A 20,787-nucleotide genomic window follows, 5' to 3' on the forward strand; every position below is an offset into this window, starting at 1 on the left:
TCCCTATAATACCCCTGGGGTGCTTTTAATGTTTATCAACAAAAAAACAGATACATTTCCTTACCTGCAGGATGCTAATATCTACATCTACTTCATGAACTTTCATCGTCCTACTCCAGAGACTGTTTAGAAGGCTTGAGAATGCTTTGGAGGCACTGCACGTTTTTCCGAAGATGCGTTGAAATATCAGCAACCAGTTATCCTACTGGTTACTAGCATCTTATTTTGAAGAATACTAGTGAATCATAAAATGCTGTAATAAAATAAACTTCTCCATTTTTATGTATGATGGTAGGTCAATGTAGTGTTTGTCCAGCCTCTTCTCCACTGTGTTTGGAAGGCTGTGTAAAAAAGGGAAAGTGACGAGCTCTGTGTTTTATCCAAAGTTAAAAAATGATAAAAAATACAGGGTGCATCAAAATGCAGTGTCATCAGTTTGTCTATAAGATTACAGAACATTACAAGAGGTTTTACGCACAAATCTACACATGGTATGCAGCAGGTGTACATTTCTTTTAAACCGACTAACATTTTTAAAATACGAATATTTTCACGAATCCGAAAATTTACGTTAGAATGACTTTCCAAACGATTTACACATAGAAAACAGAGGTTTACACCCGACTTTAAATGAATCATGTTTACTTTGTGGGCAGCACTGAATGTTTCTATCTATTGTAATAGTTGTGTATGAATCTCTTGATTATCCTCAATATAAAAAGAGCAATCTAAACATCATACAGTTACTGCTGGACATGAGTAAAATTAAACAATGTTTCTCAAGCTCCAAATGAGACAAAGTCAGAACTGTGAGATAAAAGAACTAAAAAGGTTGCAATTACATAAACAATTAAATTAAACCACAGACATTAAAGATTCAAGGGTATGTACATTTTTTAATGTGGCACTTTGTATAAATTAGCTCAGTTTGTGTTATGGAGTATATGTAAACTTATATTGCGTGAAACAGCTAATTCAGAACAGTACTAAATCAAATTATTATGCAATTTCTGTAAACCCAGATCGCTCTTATTTTGTTAAAATTATTCAAATTTTGCATATTCTGCAAAGGGCATGAAAACGAGCAGAACTGTGGCTTGGGATGCTTTTGCAGAGTGTCAGAGTCAGAGAACCACCAATTGCTGTTTACATTAAAGGAGTCGTAAGAATACATGTTTGACAGCGTATGTTATAAATTGCCCATGCATGTATTAGACATGTACAACTGCAAAAATTAAACTGTCAGAAGGAAAGATGCATTCTATATAAAAACGAATGCTCACCCAGACCTGCCTGAAACGCATCGCGTAACCACACCCCCACATATCTACGTCAGAGACCAGACAAACCTGTCAGTACAATTGCTTTGTAACCTGATGTTCCAAATATGGTAAGAGGCGTTACATTTCCGTCAAACGGTTGCAGTATTTGACAAATCAATAGGCACTGGTTCACTGGCCAATCATAGCACATCTTGCTTTTTAGAGCCATGAGCTTTGTTAAAATCTGCGTGCTTCAGAGAGGCGGGGCAAACAGGAGATACAAACATGCACGGAATGTGGAAAAAAAACAGTGTTTTTCAACCTTAAAAAGTGTATACAGATTGAATAATATTTGTTTTAGTCATATCGTATGACCCCTTTAATTGCCCGTTACAGTTATTATAAAGTTTAAATGAAATAAATACCATTAAAATTCCAAGGAATCACTTTGGTAATCTAAAATACTTTTCGGATATAACTGTAATTTGATTACCACCATTTAAAAAGTAACTATAATGAAATAGTTACTCAAATTTTGATTTAAAATAAGTAACTAAGTTACATGTATTTCGTTACTCCCCAGCCCTGGTTATACTGTACCCAAGATAGCATGAAGGTGAGTAAATTGTGGGTTAATTTTCAAACAGAGATGAAATTTCTTTAATATTTAAATATTTGCCTCCACTAACCCGACACAATTCGGCAAATCTATAAGTGTCTTATTGTGTGATGACAGGTTTGATTCTAGAACTATGACTGTGAATACCAGTAGCTGTTTTATGTTCAAAAGGCTTTAGCCATCCATAAAAATGTTACATTTTAATTTTACAAGATGGTCTCAAAACACTTATTCAATGGCCTGTAGTTACCCAGCACTGAACAAAAAATTCAAGCATCACTGGTCTGTAATTTACCAAAGAAATGAATTCAGATTGTTGATCAAATATTGCTTAACTAACACTCCAGATTTATTTCGCAGTTATTACAATGACCATCTCTGAATTTGTCTCATCAAACAACGACAAACTTAAAACACTACTACACAAGTATTAGCAAATGACGGAAGAAGATCTCAGGGATCTTCTGGTCTGAACAGTTTCATGAGGGTTCGTACATCCTGAGGGGTGAAGTTTCTCTTCTGTATGAAATCTGTGATGCTTTTTTAACTGGCTAGATGTAGTAAAGGCTTTTCCACACTCAAAGCACATAAGAGATGTGTGTGTTTTCTTGTGTTCTTTAGAGGAAGAGAGTGCATTAGTTATATGTGCATGTGTCCTCATCTGCTTCTTCAAGTAATGTACAGAATGGAATGTTTTACAGCATTGTTCACACTGAAATGGTCTCACTCCAGAATGACACAGAAGATGAGTTCTCAGGTTATCTGCCCACGCAAAACTCTTTCCACACTGATCACATCTGTAGGGCTGTTCTCCATTGTGACTTCTCATGTGCTTAGTAACATGCCATTTACGTGTAAAGGTCTTACCACACTGGTCACATCCGTAAGGCTTTTCCCCAGTGTGACTTCTCATGTGATCTTTCAAGTGGGTTTTCTGTGCAAAGCTCTTTTCACACTGGTCACATCTGTACGGCTTTACTCCAGTGTGACATCTCAGGTGCACATTAAGAGTGGATTTCAGTGCAAAGGTCTTTTCACATTGGTCACATGTGTACGGCTTTTCTCCGGTGTGAATTCTCATGTGATCTTTCAAGTGGGATTTACCATTGAAAGTCTTTCCACACTGGTCACATCTGTAAGGATTTAATCCAGTGTGACTTCGCATGTGCACTTTGTGTGTAAAAACATTCTTAAAGGTCTTTCCACACGGAGTACAAATGTACGATTTTCCATCTGCGTGACGTCTTATGTGCTTGTTTAAATTACATTTACGAGTGAAGATGTCTCCACACTGAGGGCATGTAAGGGAGTCTTTGGCTGTTTCTCTTTGAGATTGTTTTAATGAGAAATTCTCCTCAGTCTTCAAGCAGCTTTGAGATTCTTCTCCATTTATAAAATGATGAGGTTTTTCTTCAACTTCATTCGGTTCTGTAATTTCCTCCTTCACCTTCATCAGGTCTAAAATGAACAGAGAAAATCGTTATGATTAATAGACAGTAAAAATGAAGGTCTTCTGAATAGGAAAATAAAACTTGAATATTCGTTGAACAAAAATGTAAACAAATGCAAAGTCAGTGCATTGGAATTTTAGGTGCATCAAGAAACACGTAAGACATGATGATGATGTTACTGAAGTGGTTTGTTAGTTAGCCGATCCTTTCAAAAGCTGAGGTGTTTATGCTGTTAATCTACCAGATGCAAGAAAAAGACTTCGCTGACTGCCAACGGCAACCCGTTACACAGTGTATAGTAAGACCTAGAAGCAGTGCAAAAACTATCATTGCTTAAAAGAAAATGATGTATGAACGCGAATCTACGCTACCAGATGGTTGACCGATTTTATGAGTTTTTTAATGGAAGATATTGATATTTAAGAAGCACTGTGGTCGACTGGCCTTCATAGCACGAATGCAATTATAGTAAATGAGACATGCAGAAAATGATTGAAACTAAATGAACAATTATTGTATGTTACGTGGCAAAACGTTATTGGTCAAACAGACCAATCCCAGCGCTTGTGGTCCATGTAGGGTCCGCGTTGAGGCGACGAGTTTTTGCTTTTTTGGAGAGGTGCGCGTCAGCCTGGGCCACACATACTCCATGTGCAGTGCGTGTGCGGCCCGTATATTTTTACGTGCACATGTTAAAGGATTAGATCATTCACACAGCGTGCGAATGCAGTGCGGCGATCGTTTACGCATCGAGTCTATTTTTGCTGTGTGGTACGGACGTGATAGCACACGTATCATGCTCAAAATGAACAGGAATTGACAAGGAAATGCAATAATTTAACCAAAAATGCATATAAATTTAGTTGACTACACTTTTTATTTATGTTATGTTTAACTAAGCAATAAAAACTAAACAAGAGTTGTAAAAACAATGAATCGGATTAAAATGTTGTGTAGTACAAATATCCTAGAGTGTTTATATTTTATGGGGAAGGTGCACGCAAATAGTGACAATCACGTGACGAGTAGGGGTGTCGAAATTAATCGTTTTTACGATGCATCGCGATGCAAACGAGGACGATTCGGTATCGGTTCAGTTACAGACCATAACCGTTTATTACGCACTTACATTTTTCTGACGTCATCTCTCATACGTGCTTCAATGCTTTAGCATGCAATAGCGGAGGAAGCCGAGTAATCAAAAATGCTCCAACTACTTTAAAAGCCGACATCTAGGCACATTTCGGCTTTTATGAAAAACCTGGTAAGCACGACCTGGAGAGGACACAAGATGTGTGTAAATCTTGTCACGCACAAATAAAACACGCAGGGGTTAATACCACAAACTTACAAAGCCCGGGATTCGCCACCTGTTGAATACACTGGAGCCGCGATATAGCCACTTCCCTCACGCAGCCACTTTTCAGAAAACACTCTGCCCGAACTCTACCACGAAACCATGGCCCAGGTAATGAAGTTAATGAGCCGAGCTCATCGAGTTGCAATAACATGCGATTCCTGGACTTCGGTCGCAACACAGTCGAATGTGACAATACAATAACGTCTCACACAGGTGCACATCTTGCAGAGCTACTGTCTCATGTCGTCGAGGAATGGCAGCTATCGAATAAAGATGTAGTGCTTGTGACAGATAATGTGTCGAATATGATCGCTGCAGCTCAAATCGGAACATTGAGATCACGTGAAATGCTTCGCACAAACAGTTAATCTGGCGTCCCAGCGAGCGCTTAATGTGGCCGCACTCGCCAGGCTTTTGGGAAGAATCCGACGAATATCAACATTCTTCCATCGCAGCACCACAGCGAGCCACTTTACATTAAAATGTGTTACAAGTACATTGCAGTATTTACTGTAAGTACTAAAGTACACTCCTTGCATTGTGCACTTCAAATATTTATTTTTTGTATTTGCCCCTTTTGCTCATGCTAATGCCCAGACTTGAGTTTTGTATGATGTTTGATACTCGAAGAAGACCAGGTAAAATGAAAGTTTCAGTTCATATATCTGACTGCTTGTATATATTGACAAACATGTGAACTAGTAAAATTTAAATTTGAGACGTCAATGCATCGTCAATGCATCGTGATATCGAATTGAACCGAATCGATGACATGGTAATCGTAATCGAACCGAACCGTGACACCAGTGTAGGTTCACACCTCTAGTGACGAGCAGGTGGTAATAAGATCCATATTGACTTCTGCACTGGTTCATAGTGGTGGGCGATAGGCTACTGTAAAATTTTGTATCGATACCAATACTTTCATAAGCATTCACTTGAATTTACATTTACTTTCCTGTGGATGAAATGTCATAATTTATCAGATGAATTCATCAATAATTTGCTAAATCTGAATATATTTTCATGAACACTAAACTATTTTGTCATTTGTCCTGTTAATGTGCCTATAGGCTTATTAATCATGTCGATGTTAAAACACAGGGCATAATTTAAACAAAATAAAGTTATTTATTTAGTTATTTATCCCTGTAATAGAATTTTGCAAGCATGAACTTTGCACCAAATTATTATTAGAAAATAGTAACAATAACAGATTAACAGAACAGAAAACCGATATATAACGAAACAATTTCTACCTATCCTAGTATTACTTCTCTAGTTTAAAAAAAAGTGCACGAAATTATTACTGTATAACAAAGCTTTTAAAACAGCATGTCCGTTTTTGTTTAGTGTTATGTTTAGACACTATAATAAAATGATTGCCACCATGATAAATAATAGAATTTATAAACAAAGTGCACACAATTGTTTTAGAAACAAAAATAAACAACGTGTTTAAATAATAAAGTACTTATAATATTTGGCTTTTTACCCCCAAAGGCCCACTGCCAAACACCGCAGTTCTCAGTGTTTTTATTCTTTACGCTGGCAGCAGCAGCAGCGTCTGCGTGCTTGCGCTTGGCGCTGCTGAGTCACGTGATAGCGGACTACCAAACACAGCAAGCCAGGGAGGAGCAACATGTGCAAAACTAGGTGTATTGATAAATACTTCTTTATTATACAATTATTGCCTACATTAGTAAATAAATAAGATCTGTAGTAAAAACACATTAGTATCGATGTTTTCATGTTAGGATCGATCCTTTTCGATACAACCGAAGTATCGGAAGAATCGTGAAGTGAACAGTGAAGTGAAGTGAACCCAAAGTATACTTATTCTCCGCAACAAAAAACGCGATAGCCTTTCTTTTATCAACAACTCGCACTAAACAAAAGACGATATTCATAAACCTTTTATTTTTCGATAAATCTTCCAAACATTGGGAAGTTACTTAACCATTGTTGACTGAATCACACCGAAGACGCGGACAGCTTGCACGCAAACGTAAGGTAGTGTGGAAACACAACGGCGCATGAGTCTACAGCGTAGGTTACTGCATAGGTCCTATGCACGACTATAACTTGCACTTAATGGAAAAGCCCTCGTAAAGCTTGTTTTATCATTTAAATATGATTTGAATATTATTGTTATTTAAGTATGAACTGTGAATACAGCTTTACAGCAGTTTTAATAGCCCTAGTTCCGAATCTATAGTATAATTATAATGTCATTGTCATTACTGGTTCAACAATAATTGAAGTTACCTGGATAATTCAAATCAGATTCTTCTGTTTCAGTGATTTCTGTTTTTATCTCCATTTTCAGATTCACTGACGGTTTCTGTTCTTCATTACAGACAGACAGAAGCTCTGGAGATGTTTGATCAGAGATGACACAGAGAGACACGCCAGACACACCCTGGAAATAACATCACAATAAGCAAAGAATTAAATTCACGCTTATATGCATTTAAACTAGTATGAAGGCAAATGTTACATTCACATGTATCAAATGTGTGATACATATTCTAGAAAAAAATATTCTCTTGTGTGGTTTCCGATAACAGAAAGTTGTACATGTATTACTCACAGTATGACGACATCTGATCTTTACATTCTAACGTTACCGCAACAAAAAATATTACGATCATAAAATGAAAGCAAACCTTTGTGTTCAGTTCATCTCTCTCCCCGAGCTTTGCCTCCAATACCGCCACCTCTTTCTTCAGCTGAGAGATTTCTGTCATTAAATCATCAATATCCAGCATGGACAGATCCGTTCCTACTGATTTACAGCACATCACATCTATCTGTGTCCTCATGATGGACAACTGAACACAAAATAAACAATAAACTAAATTTTTAACACGATAGGAGCTTCGTTAAACCAAGACAATTGTGACCATTGTATCAATAATGAATAAAGAATTTAATGCGTCAAGTAAAAAATCTGCAAGATATAGCAAGCAAGAAAGCCAAACACAAACATTAGTCACCTCCACTGGAAGCCCGAGCGGATATACGTCACCTAATTCTGACCTCAACACGGAAGACATTTATGAAATGTCAATAAATACTTGTTCTGTTTTAATAGTACATATTTATTCTTTAAATGTAATTAAACACCTTTAATGTTACTACATCCAGGCATTGCTTCCAGGTTTGTATTTAGAAAGTAAACCTTATATAATAGATAGCAGTGAACAATAAATGAAACATCAAATAAATAATTTTTTATAAAATGTGAACACAAATAATTTATGAACGATATATTTAAAGCAAAATAGCAAAGAAAAAAACACAGTAAAATGTTGAATAATTTCGACACATTCAGTTTTAAGTGTTTTGAGTAAAACTAACAAACTATATTTACAAAACACATTAACAGCAAGTGACAGTAACGATCAACGCCAACATGACGCCAAGTAACGCAAGCAACATGTTTAGGTGTATATCGCCAAACGTACGGTACCGAGGTGTGTAATATCAATAAAGTAATATAGTACTGCGGTGTATTATATAAAAAATCAATATTCATCAATATTGAACGTCAAAAATATATAAATCCATCGTGTTCATTCATCCTTTTTGCGTAGTTTAACGGAAGCCATAGGCGTTGTGCTTGCATTGCACGTGACGCTTCAGTCTGAAGAGATATTATTCAAGGTATAAAACACAATTACAGGGGGGACAACGGACATCACAAATACTCTGCAAGGCCATTAAAATCAACAAAACATATCAACATAGTTAAAAAATACGGTTTAACATATCTTAAAGAAATCTTACAACAGACTCAAGAATGTTACATGTTTTAGAAGCCTTTGAATTTAAAGGTTTTGATATAGACTTAAATGAATTGAATGGAGAAAGTTTATCAGAGGATATCAGTGTTTTTTCATCTTTAAAAGATGCAAAGTCCGTAAAGGAAAGAAGTTCTCCATGAGAATAAAGACAAGTCATAAACAAATAGTATATTTTGATTCACCCATTCCTTGAAAAAGAGTGACTTGTTACCAGACAATATGTTTTTGTTATTCCAAAGCATACATGTGTGTGGGGAGAAATTACGTTTAAAAGAAATCTTCCAGGAAAGTAGAGCCTGTATAAGAAAATTTAGGACAATTCTTAATCCAATTTATTTTAAATGTCTGGTTAATAGACTGAAAATGTAAAGCGTTAAGACCACCCTCTTTATAGCTTCTTACCAGAGTTTTTCTTTGAAGACATTCAGGTTTATTTTTCCATATAAAACGGAAAAGCAGTGGGCCAATAGATTTAATCTCTTTCTGATCAACAAAGAGAAAGCAGGATAAACAAGACGTGTCATACCTTCTGCCTTTGTCAATAAGATTCTCCCATAAATAGTTAAGGTTGAGATCAAACTACCCAAGTTAAAGTTTGAATTTGGGATTGGGAGAGCTCAGCAACGCCATTTTGCAAAGAAACGCTACATTTTAACTACAAATAACCATATCAGTTAATAATATTTGTTGATCCTTCTACATTAAAAAAACATTTTGAAACCATGGCCCTTGTACCGGTAAGCTTTGTACACAATTTTTTCTTTTATATATTTGAACAAAAAAGAAGATATTCATTTTCCTAAGTTGTCTTGAGAGTTCATAGTGTTTTAATGCATGAAAATATGAACATCCATCCATCCATCCATTTTCTTCCGCTTATCCGGGGCCGGGTCGCGGGGGCAGCAGTCAAAGCAGGGATGCCCAGACTTCCCTCTCCCTAGACACTTCCTCCAGCTCTTCCGGGGGGACACCGAGGCGTTCCCAGGCCAGCCGGGAGACATAGTCCCTCCAACGTGTCCTAGGTCTGCCCCAGGGGGCACCCGGAAAAGATGCCCGAGCCACCTCAGCTGGCCCTTCTCGATGTGGAGGAGCAGCGGATCTACTCTGAGCTCCTCCCGAGTGAGCGAGCGAGCGAGCTTCTCACCCTATCTCTAAGGGATCGCCCAGCCACCCTGCGGAGAAAGCTAATTTTGGCCGCCTGTATCCGGGATCTTTTCCTTTCGGTCATGACCCACAGCTCATGACCATAGGTGAGAGTAGGAATGTAGATTGACCGATAAATCGAGAGCTTCGCTTAACGGCTCAGCTCCTTCTTCACCACGACAGACCGGTACAGCGACCGCATTACTGCAGAAGCTGCACCGATCCGTCGGTCAATCTCCCGTTCCATCCTTCCCTCACTCGTGAACAAGACCCCCAGATACTTGAACTCCTCCACTTGAGGCAGGAACTCTCCACCTACCTGAAGTGGGCAAGCCACCCTTTTCCGACTGAGAACCATGGCCTCAGATTTGGAGGTGCTGATTCTCATCCCAGCCGCTTCACACTCGGCTGCAAACCGTACCAGTGCATGATGAAGCTCCTGGTCTGATGGGGCCAGCATGACGACATCATCCGCAAAGTGCAGAGATGAAATCATGTGGTCCCCAAACCTGACGCCCTCTGGCCCCTGGCTGCGCCTAGAAATTCTGTCCATAAAAATTATGAACAGAACCGGCGACAAAGGGCAGCCCTGCCTGAGTCCAACAAGCACCGGAAACAAGTCTGAATTACTGCCGGCAATGCGAACCAAGCTCCTGCTCCAGTCGTACAGGGACCTTAGCAAAGGGTCCCGAATCCCATACTCCCGGAGCACCCTCCACAAGATGCCGCGAGGGACACAGTCGAATGCCTTCTCCAAATCCACAAAACACATGTGGATTGGTTGGGCAAACTCCCATGAACCCTCAAGCACCCTGTAGAGGGAATAGAGCTGGTCCAGCGTTCCACGACCGGGACGAAAACCACACTGTTCCTCATGAATCTGTGGTTCTACCATCGGCCGGATTCTCCTCTCCAGTACCCTGGCATAGACTTTCCCGGGGAGGCTGAGAAGTGTGATCCCCGATAGTTGGAGCACACCCTCCGGTCCCCCTTCTAAAAAATATTAACAATAATGAATAATTTATAAACAATTACAATATTTTTCTCAATGGTTTGGAAAGATGTGTGAGTCAACAATTGACATAATCGGTGTTATTGTAACGGTGTTTGCCTGAAGAAAAAGTGACTGTGAATCCCCATTAGCTGTTCAAAAGGCTTTGGCCACAGTAAACACAGATAACATTGTACAAGATGTACAAAACCACTTATTCACTGGCCCGTAGTTACCCAGCACCCAGCAAAATAATGCAAGCCGTAATCTACCCAAGAAAATCATTCAGATTGTTGATCATATATATTATAACATTGCTGAGCTAACATTCCAAAAAAGTTATGCAGTGATTACAATGACCACCTATGAATTCGTATCGTCAAACAATGACAAACTTAATCACTGCTAGACCAGTATTAGAAAATGACTGCAGAAGATCTTTCCCAAATAACTTGCTGGTTAACTACAAAGCATCGTTTGAGAAACCAACTGGCATGCGATTGATGAAAGATGTTTTCGGGGAACACTTGAATCTTTGAGCTATGCTGGAACGATGGAACTTGCGACCATTGTTGACTAGCGATGCTTTTGGGAAACGCACCTCTGAACAGTTTCTTGAGGATGAGCTTTGATCTTGCAACAATTCTTCCTGTGAGTCACAAGAAGGGGTGAAATTTCTCTCCTGCATGAAATCTGTGATGCTTTTTTATTTGATTAGATGTAGTAAAGGCTTTTCCAAACTCAATGCACATGTGAGACATCACACCTGTGTGGTTTTCTTATGTTCTTCAGAGGAAGAAAGTGCATTAGTCACACCTGCATGAGTCTTCTCAAAGTGTCTCCTCAGGTACCATACAGCTATTAATGTTTTACTGCAGTGTTCACACTGAAACGGTCTCACTTCAGAATGATACAAAAGATGCTCTTTCAGACCAGCTGCCCAACTAAAACTCTTTCCACACTGAGGACATATGTGAGGCTTTTCTCCGGTGTGAACTCGCATGTGCTTACTAAGGTTGCTTCTACGTGAAAAGACTTTTCCACACTGGTCACATTTGTGCGGCTTTTCTCCAGTGTGACATCTCATGTGATCTTTCAAATTGGATTTACAAGTATAGGTCTTTCCACATTGGTCGCATCTGTAAGGCTTTAATCCAGTGTGACCTCTCGTGTGCACATTAAGAGTGGATTTCTGTGCAAAGGTCTTTCCACACTTGTCACATCTGTACGGCTTTACTCCAGTGTGACATCTCATGTGCACATTAAGAGTGGATTTCAGTGCAAAGGTCTTTCCACACTGGTCACATCTGTATGGCTTTTCTCCGGTGTGAATTCTCATGTGCTCGTTCAAGGGGAATTTACAACTGAAGGTCTTTCCACACTGGTCACATCTGTGCGGCTTTTCTCCAGTGTGAATTCTCATGTGATCTGTCAAGTGGGATTTACAATTGAAGGTCTTTCCACATTGGTCACATCTGTATGGCTTTACTCCAGTGTGACTTCTCATGTGCGCTTTAAGAATGTTTTTACATACAAACGTCTTTCCACACGGAGTACAAATGTACGACTTTCCTTCTGTGTGACGTCTGATGTGCCTGTTTAAATTATATTTACGAGTGAAGATGTCTCCACACTGAGGGCATGTAAGGGAATCGTAGGCTGTTTCTCTTTGAGATTGTTTCAATGAGAAATTCTCCTCAGTCTTCAAGCAGCTTTGAGATTCTTCTCCATTTATAAAATGATGAGGTTTTTCTTCAACTTCATTCGGTTCTGTAATTTCCACTTTCACCTTCATCACGTCTAAAACGAACAGAGAAAATCATTTTGATTATTGTGACATTGTAAAAATTCTTAAGGAATTACTGAATAAGACCACTAGCAAATTAAAATATTAGTTGAATACAAACATTAGGCCTGTCCCTGACTAGAGATTTTTGTAGTCAAATAGTAGTCTTTCATTTAAGCCAGTGGTTCACATACAGTGGTACCCGTACCCCTATTGGTACTTGAAGAGACCCGTAGTGGTACGTGACATGACAGGGAATTAAAAACTCTATACATTCATTTTCTGTTTTAAATACAATTTCAAATGTTATACATGATTGATAAATACAGAAAACATCTCATATAGCCTATGTGCAATTATTATAGTTGTATGAATTGTTTTATTATCATTGGTCGATGACGTAACTCAGGCGCGTGAGAGGGAGCAGACAGACGCTTTGACAAGAGCCGCTGCTGTTAAGTGTGAGAGTAAGAAAGTAAAACAAGACTTCTTAAAACAAACCCTATAATCACCACCTTATTACACACCTGTCCCATTTTAATCTGATTTTAAGTGTGCCCTTATATATACCTTAAGTTTTCCTTAAGTTATTCTTCTATTGTCTTTGGTAAAGGGAAATCACCCCTTAAGTGTAATACTTCAGGGAAAACCTTAAGATGCTTTATGCAACCGTGCACTGCTGTTCTCATACATTTTTACTTATCTTCGGTGTTAAAAATCTTTCCACATCGTCTGTTTTTGATATAGCTTTGTATTCTTTCTGCAAATCTCCACAAAGTAAAAGTCAAGTGTTTTGTGTCCACCATTACTGTTAACTTGAAAAACATGGAAAAAACATGTTCTTTAGTTAAAAAAACAGCTGGTAAATAAAAAAAAGTGTTGGAGGACAAGGTGTATCTAATCATGAGACAAGCAAAGTTTCACAGCTTCATTTCCTATGCCAGTCATTAGGTGGTACGGTACTTTGATCAACAAATTTAATTAAAGGGATAGTTCACCCAAAAATGTGAATTCTGTCATCATCACTTACTCACCCTTTTTAAATTGCATACCTGTATAAATCACATTGTACCGATGAACACTGATAAGATATTTGGAAGAATGTTAGTAATTTTCAGTTCCGGGACATCATTGACTACCATAGGAAAAATGAAATGGTAGTCAAAGGTGTCCCAGAACTGTTAGTGTTCCTAAATTCTTTCAAACATCACATTTTTTGTTCAACAACTATGGTTGTAGTGCGAGATGGTGGTCTAATGGGTTAAACCACTGAACTGGTGAATCAAAAGGTTGCTGGTTCGATCCCAGCAGCCACCACCAGTGTGTCCTTGAGCAAGACACTTTACTCCATGTTGCTCCAGGGGGATTGTCCCTGTAATAAGTGCACTGTAAGTCGCTTTGGATAAAAGCGTCTGCCAAATGACTAAATTAAATTAATTAATTAAAATTAAATGGTAGTTGTTGATGATGTCCCAGAATATAAAATTACTAATATTCCTTGAAATAACATTCTCTGTGTTAATCGGAACAAAGAAATGTACACAGGTTTGAAACAACTTGAGGGTGAAAAAAATGATGACAGAATTTTCCTTCTGGGTGTTCTGTCCCTTTAATATTTGACCATTGTGCTGCGAACTCTAGTGGGCTTAGGAGAAAAGGCTTGTCTTTAGAATTATAATGTAATTTACAGCAGTTCTGACATCCCTACGTCTGAAACTATACTTAAAATGTCTTCATGTCATCGACAGTTCAACAATTATTGAAGTTACCTGGATGAATCAATTCAGCTTCATCTGTCTGTTCTTCCGTTTCAGTGATTTCTGTTTTTATCTCCCTTTTGCAGTCCAGCAGATTCACTGATGGTTTCTGCTCTTCATTACAGACAGAAACCAGAAGCTCTGGAGATGTTTGATCAGAGATGACACAGAGAGAGAAAACAGATACATCCTGGAAAAACATCACAACAAGCAGATAATAACATTTAGAGTTTATATACATTTAAACCAGTATGGAGGCAAATAAACACTCACATGTATTATAAACATTCCACAACACAATATTCTCTTGTGTGGTTTCCAAATAGAAAACGACTCAATAAATGAAAGTATAATCTGTACAAACCTTTGTGTTCAGTTCATCTCTCTCCCTGAGCTTTGCCTCCAATACCGCCACCTCTTTCTTCAGCTGAGAGATTTCTGTCATTAAATCATCAATATCCAGCATGGACATATCCGTTCCTACTGATTTACAGCACATCACATCTATCTGTGTCCTCATGATGGACCACTGAACACAAAACAAACAATAAACTAACAATTATTGTTGCGAAGCTGTGATAAATTGAGAAGAGATCTCAATACAGCAACAACTCTCAGTGAATCAAGAGTTTAATGCGTGCAAGTTATAGTAAGCAAGAAAACAAAACACTTATTATCACGCAAATAATAAAGCGTTCAACTGAAGCCAATAGAGGCTGCATCTTCTTTCCCTTTTTAAGGGGGAGTTGCAAACAACTTGTTTAGGTGCATATCGCCACCTACTGTAGTGAATGAGGAACTGAGCTGCTCTTTATTCAAGTGGTATTTGACACGTGGTACTTTTGCGACACCTGCTGGACTGGAGTGTGACGCATCAGTTTGTGCAAAACAACAATCGTTTGCCTACAATTAGCCCCTCAGAAACACAGCAAAATGACGAGATAATATGGGTTTTATTCAAATATATTCAAACAAAAAAAAGCGCAGACGAAACAAAGTTTATTTAGTACATTTTTACTAGTTTTTTTGTAATTAATATTTGTGGATTCATTTTGTAGCCTTTTTACAGGGTAACAGAACACACAAAGTAACTCCGTGCCAAAAAGACACCGAAGTGGTTATGTTCAATGCATGTTTTGATAGATGGACAAAATATGCATTTCTAGTTTCAACATTATTTGTTTATAAGACATTCCCCTTTAAAAGAAATGAAGTACCAGATTTCTACGAAATGACTCACATTTGGTTTTCGATGATTGAAAAAGCTTACATTTTAACCGCTTATCTCTGGGACTAAAGCATAGTGTCTTATAAATGTAGTTCCCAAAAGATAACTTGTTCTAGCAGACGCATATAAAAGGACATTAAGGTATCACTTACAATTTTTGAATTACATACATGCAAAAAATACACACACACAAAAAGATTTTTCCTCATTGTTAACCGTCACCATTGGCATTAAATAAATCAATGATTGATAAAGTTACAGATTGAACATAAACGAATCTCCTTTGAAAAATAAAATTGTGATGCAGGCATATTTCTTATGTAATTTTTCAACCCCCTCTAATATGGCTCCAAAGTTCGGTTGAAGATCGTAATTTCTATCCTCTACAATATAGTAGATTTCTCCGTTTCCATTCATCTGTGGTATTTAATTCATCACTACTGATGTTGCACTTGCTTTTGTAAAAAGATTTTAAAAATCTAGGCCTGGTTTCACAGACAAGGTTTAAGATAAATTCCACACTAAAATTAATGTTTGAACTGTCTTAACTGAAAATAACTGGCCCTGACGTATCTTAAAATATGTCAGTGCTGTTGTTTTGAGTCAAGATGGACATCAGTAAAAAAAACTACAGCATTTTAATAAAAGCGACTTAAATAGCCTAAATTTACTAAGGCATAGTCCTGGCTTAGGCTAAACCTGGTCTATAAAACCGGGGCCTAAAGTTTGAGCCGGTGACCTCTGGAATTGACACGGAATGACCCCACAAAGAAATTCATTCAGACTGCTTTTAAAATATTAACATAGCTAAACTAACATTCAAATTTTTTCATTTATTACAATGACCACCTCTGCATTTGTCTTGTCAATCAATGACTAACTTAATCACCACTAGACAAGTATTAGCAGACTACAGCAGCAGCACTTAGGGATCTTGTGGTCTAAACAGTTTCTTGAAGATGATTTTTGTTGTCTTTGCAACACTTCTTCCTGTGAGTCACAAGACTCTCTAAAACTCTGTCCACATGAGGAGCAAGGGTAACGTTTATGTCCCGTATGAAATCTGTGATGCTGTTTTTTATTGGCTAGCTGTAGTAAAGGCTTTTCCACACTCAAAACACATATGAGATGTCACACCTGTTTGTGTTTTCTTGTGTTTAGTCATTAGTCACACCTGCATGTGTCCTCATGTGCTTCTTCAGGTAGCGTACAGATATGAATGTTCTACTGCACTGTTCACACTGAAATGGTCTCACTCCAGAATGACACAAAAGATGAGTTCTCAGATTATCTGCCCAAGCAAAACTCTTTCCACACTGAAGACACACGTAAGGCTTTTCTCCGGTATGAATTCTCATGTGCTTACTAAGGTGACATTTGCGTGAAAAGACCTTTCCACACTGATCACAACTGTAAGGCTTTTCTCCAGTGTGACTTCTCATGTGCTCGTTCATGTGGGATTTTCGAGTGAAGGTCTTTTCACACTGGTCACATTTGTGTGGCCTTTCTCTAGCGTGACTTCTCATGTGCTCATCATGAATGTATTTATGAATGGTTTTTCCACACTGGTCACATTCATAAACCTTTACTCCGGTGTGACGTCTCATGTGATCAGTAAAGTGTAATTTACAAATGAAGGTCTTTCCGCACTCATCACAGCTGTAAGACTTTTTTCCACTGTGAACTTTCATGTGACTGATGAGGTGGGATTTAAAAACGAAAGTCTTTCCACACTGGTCACAACTGTAAGACTTTTCTCTGATGTGAAGTCTGACGTGCCTGTTTAAACTGTATTCACAAGTGAAGATTTCTCCGCACTGAGGGCATTTTAGGGAATCTTCGGTTGTTTCATTTTGAGATTGTATTGGTGACAAATTCTCCTCAGTCTTTAAGAAGCTCTGCGATTCTTCTAAAGTTATATGAGTTTTTTCCTCCATTTCATTCGGTTCTGTAATTTCCTCCTTTACTTTCATCAGGTCTAAAATGAACAGAGAAAATAACTATGATTATAAGTGTAATAATTATAATGCACGATGGACTTCTCAAACTATAATTATATTGTCTTTTTACTCTCATTACCGGTTCGACAATAATTGAAGTTACCTGGATGAATCAAACCAGCATCTGTCTGTTCTTCTGTTTCAGTGATTTCTGTTTTCAGCTCCATTTTGCAGTCCAGCAGATTCACTGATGGTTTCTGCTCTTCATTACAGACAGAAACCAGAAGCTCTGGAGATGTTTGATCAGAAATGACACAGAGAGAGAAAACAGATACATCCTGGAAAAACATCACAACAAGCAGAGAATTCTAATTAAGAGTTTCTATACATTTAAACTAATATGAAGGCAAATGTTACATTCATATCTATGATAAATATTCTTGAACACAATATTCTCTTGTGTGGTTTGAACAGAATGTTCTAGCACACTACTCAATAGAAAGAGAGACCCACCCAGGTCCTGTGAAGAAGCCTTACAAACACCCTCCCATAATGAATCAATGAAAGTTTAATCTGTACAAACCTTTGTGTTCAGTTCATCTCTCTCCCCGAGCTTTGCCTCCAATACCGCCACCTCTTTCTTCAGCTGAGAGATTTCTGTCATTAAATCATCAATATCCAGCATGGACAGATCCGTTCCTACTGATTTACAGCACATCACATCTATATGTGTCCTCATGATGGACATCTGAACACAAAACAAACAATAAACTAACAATTATTGTTGCGAAGCTGTGATGAATTGAGAAGAGATCTCAATACAGCAACAACTCTCAGTGAATCAATAGTTTAATGCGTCCGGTAAAAACTATAAAGTTACTCGAAAGTTATAGTAAGAGAGGAAAACAAAACACGCACATTATCACTTCCTGTGCCTGAGCTGCTCTTTCTTCGCGTGCTGTTTATCCGTCACGTGGTGCGTTTGCGACACCTGGTGGACTGGAGTGTGACGCATCAGCTTGTGCTCGACAACAATCGTTTGCCTTCAGTTACCCCATCATGGGAACTGCATGCCATTAAAAATCCAATACACATAATTTCCCCTTATGTCATGTTTGCTATAGTTATAAAATAAGAACCCCATAGCTACTTAATTAACATCCACAGTAGCTTATCTATGGGTATATTGTGTTTACAAAAATGTAGTGTTCAGACTAGATTGTTGTATAGCATACCCCAGGTCATGCATACTAATTAATATTAAAATAGTTATCCATTAGTTTTAAAATACTTACAGCATACTTTTTTCCTGACTTCTTTATTCCCCAAACTTTGCATATTGTTCCCCTTTACCATATTATTTGTTCTGTAGAGGTACATTATTGTTACATTTAATTATGCAGTACATTACGGACTGATATCTAAAGTGTTACCGATTTTTAAGGATAGACCCTTTTGGCCACAGCATGTTTTGAGACTCCAAAGTGTTTTCATGTAGCCTACAGGTATACGAACAAATACTGCAACTTCTCTTTCTCGCTGGTTTTGACAGACATGTATGGCAACAATTGTCATAATTGCTGTTTCTGTAACTCTGTGTTTGGAGGAAGAAGGTCATACTGTTCCTGGATGGCATGATGGTGAGTAAATTACAGGGTCACGTGTATTCTGTGATGTAATATTCTTTTATATTTAAATATTTACATCCACTAATCTGATAAAATTAGGCAAATCTTCAAGTCGCTCATTGTGTGATGACAGGTTTGATTCTAGATGGCAAACTGTGAATCCCATCAGCTGTTACTGTTCAAAAGGCTTTGGCCATCAAACACATACCTTTCAATTTTCACTTGATCCAGATTAGCTGAAGGCTTGAGGAATTAAATCTTTTTAATATGAAGCCCCCCTTTTTCAAAGGATCAAAAGTAATTGGACAGTTTAATCAAAAGCCATTTTATTCCCAGGTATGGGCTTTTCCTTGAACAATTTTGTCATAAATAAAGAATGTTAAAGGTCTGGAGTTGATTCTGTGTGGCATTTGGAAGTTCTTGCTGGAACAACATGCAAGTGAAACAAACCATATTATATTTCAAAAACACAGTCAAATGATCAGTGATCTGGTAAGTGCTATCTTTTCGATAACTTTATGCAAAAAAGGCTATTTTTAAATATGCCTATAATTATCAAAATCAGTGAGATCAAGATTTGTTTTTTGGAGTAGAACTGGAACACAGTATGTTTAAAACAAGATGGAACAGTGCCAGTGTGTAAGGACCCATTGATAATAGGGAGCAAACTAAATGTAACGGAAGGTAGCACATCCATAAGCAGTTTAGTAGGTAAAACATCGAGAGAACAGTTGGTTGGTTTCATCTTTAAAATATTGTCTGACAGATCAACAGATGAAATAGCTTGAAATTTAGAAAATGCAGAGTGGCTGACATTAGTAATATGAATGGGTTAAATCGCAGGAAATCTGCTCCCTGATCAAAGCAATCTGTTTAATAAAATAATTCACAAAACTTCTCACATAGCTCTATTTTCTGGACCAACTGGTGCGGTTTAACACATAGTTTAACATAGCAAACAAAATCTTTGGAAAACGAGAATTTGTAGGTATTCAGCCCGTTCTAACGAAACAGATTCCTGGAATTTCCTGGAGTGTTTTGCAAAAGATATGAAATTTGTAATTGATCCGTCCATCATTTTCTTTCTGCTCTTCTGCAATCTTTTCTTACAACTTTAATGTTGCTTTCATTGAACCAAGGAATTTGGGGGTTTTTTCGGTTAGAGAGGGGAAACTACACTTAGAATTGGTAAACAAGAGGAATTAAACAATTTGCCAAATCATCCACATTTCGTGCTTGTGGTGACTGGGGACACATAAGATCTGGGATAGCTACAAAAGCCTCCTTTAATTGTACAGCTGTGGAGGGGATGATAAACCTAGAGAGATAGGAAGAAGGCTGGCTAACAGGTCTAGTACAAGCAAACAAACTGTCAAACAAAACTGGCCAATGATCAGATGAACCAGCATCAGTAACAGCTACATTTAACACTTAAATCAGACATTAAATTCCAGGCACAGGTATTCCTCACTTTAATAATGACACTTTTCACGTTTAAGGGCGGTTTCCCAGACAGGGATTAAGACTAGATTAAAATCAATGATAGAGAGGTCCAAACTGAAAACAACTTGAAAAAACATTAGTGCCTTTGTGTTGTCTCAAAATGCACAGCGGTAATTGTTTTTGTAAGACATGTTTGTAAAAAATACTTTCATAATTTAACATGGGCCTAGTCCTGCCTTTAAATAAACCCTGTCTGGGAAACTGCCCCTTAATGTACTTCATACTTGAAAATAGTTTGACGCTGCTATTTGTTGATTACAGAGGAATGTTGCATTCACAAAACTGACGAATCAAGTTAACCACACGGCCA

The 20,787-nt window shown here is 37.9% G+C and overlaps 3 protein-coding genes across 4 annotated transcripts; all 3 read right to left on the reverse strand.

Moving 5' to 3' along the window:
* Positions 1-1,038: 1,038 nt before the first annotated feature.
* LOC130408810 (zinc finger protein 239-like) lies at positions 1,039-7,670 on the reverse strand. 2 transcript variants are annotated; one of them, XM_056732247.1, is made up of 3 exons: positions 7,362-7,670; positions 6,961-7,114; positions 1,039-3,339 (listed from the first exon to the last, which is right to left on the reverse strand). In XM_056732247.1, the coding sequence occupies exons 1-3, from the start codon at positions 7,515-7,517 to the stop codon at positions 2,312-2,314; spliced, it is 1,338 nt and encodes a 445-aa protein (XP_056588225.1). In that variant the 5' UTR covers positions 7,518-7,670; the 3' UTR covers positions 1,039-2,311. The 2 variants fall into 2 exon arrangements, with proteins under 2 accessions (XP_056588225.1, XP_056588226.1); XM_056732248.1 differs by lacking the exons at positions 6,961-7,114; positions 7,362-7,670 and adding an exon at positions 4,684-5,169.
* Positions 7,671-11,395: 3,725 nt separating this feature from the next.
* On the reverse strand, positions 11,396-14,885 carry LOC130408807 (zinc finger protein 501-like). Its single transcript, XM_056732244.1, has 3 exons — positions 14,543-14,885; positions 14,191-14,368; positions 11,396-12,435 (listed from the first exon to the last, which is right to left on the reverse strand). Exons 1-3 carry the CDS (start codon positions 14,696-14,698, stop codon positions 11,396-11,398), a joined length of 1,374 nt encoding a protein of 457 aa, XP_056588222.1. The 5' UTR covers positions 14,699-14,885.
* A 264-nt stretch (positions 14,886-15,149) lies between these two features.
* On the reverse strand, positions 15,150-18,290 carry LOC130408820 (zinc finger protein 184-like). Its single transcript, XM_056732262.1, has 4 exons — positions 18,265-18,290; positions 17,930-18,094; positions 17,510-17,684; positions 15,150-17,384 (listed from the first exon to the last, which is right to left on the reverse strand). The coding sequence occupies exons 2-4, from the start codon at positions 18,092-18,094 to the stop codon at positions 16,564-16,566; spliced, it is 1,161 nt and encodes a 386-aa protein (XP_056588240.1). The 5' UTR covers positions 18,265-18,290; the 3' UTR covers positions 15,150-16,563.
* Positions 18,291-20,787: the final 2,497 nt, after the last annotated feature.

Source organism: Triplophysa dalaica, chromosome 20 (assembly GCF_015846415.1).
Source record: "Triplophysa dalaica isolate WHDGS20190420 chromosome 20, ASM1584641v1, whole genome shotgun sequence".
Taxonomy (NCBI): Eukaryota; Metazoa; Chordata; class Actinopteri; order Cypriniformes; family Nemacheilidae; genus Triplophysa; species Triplophysa dalaica.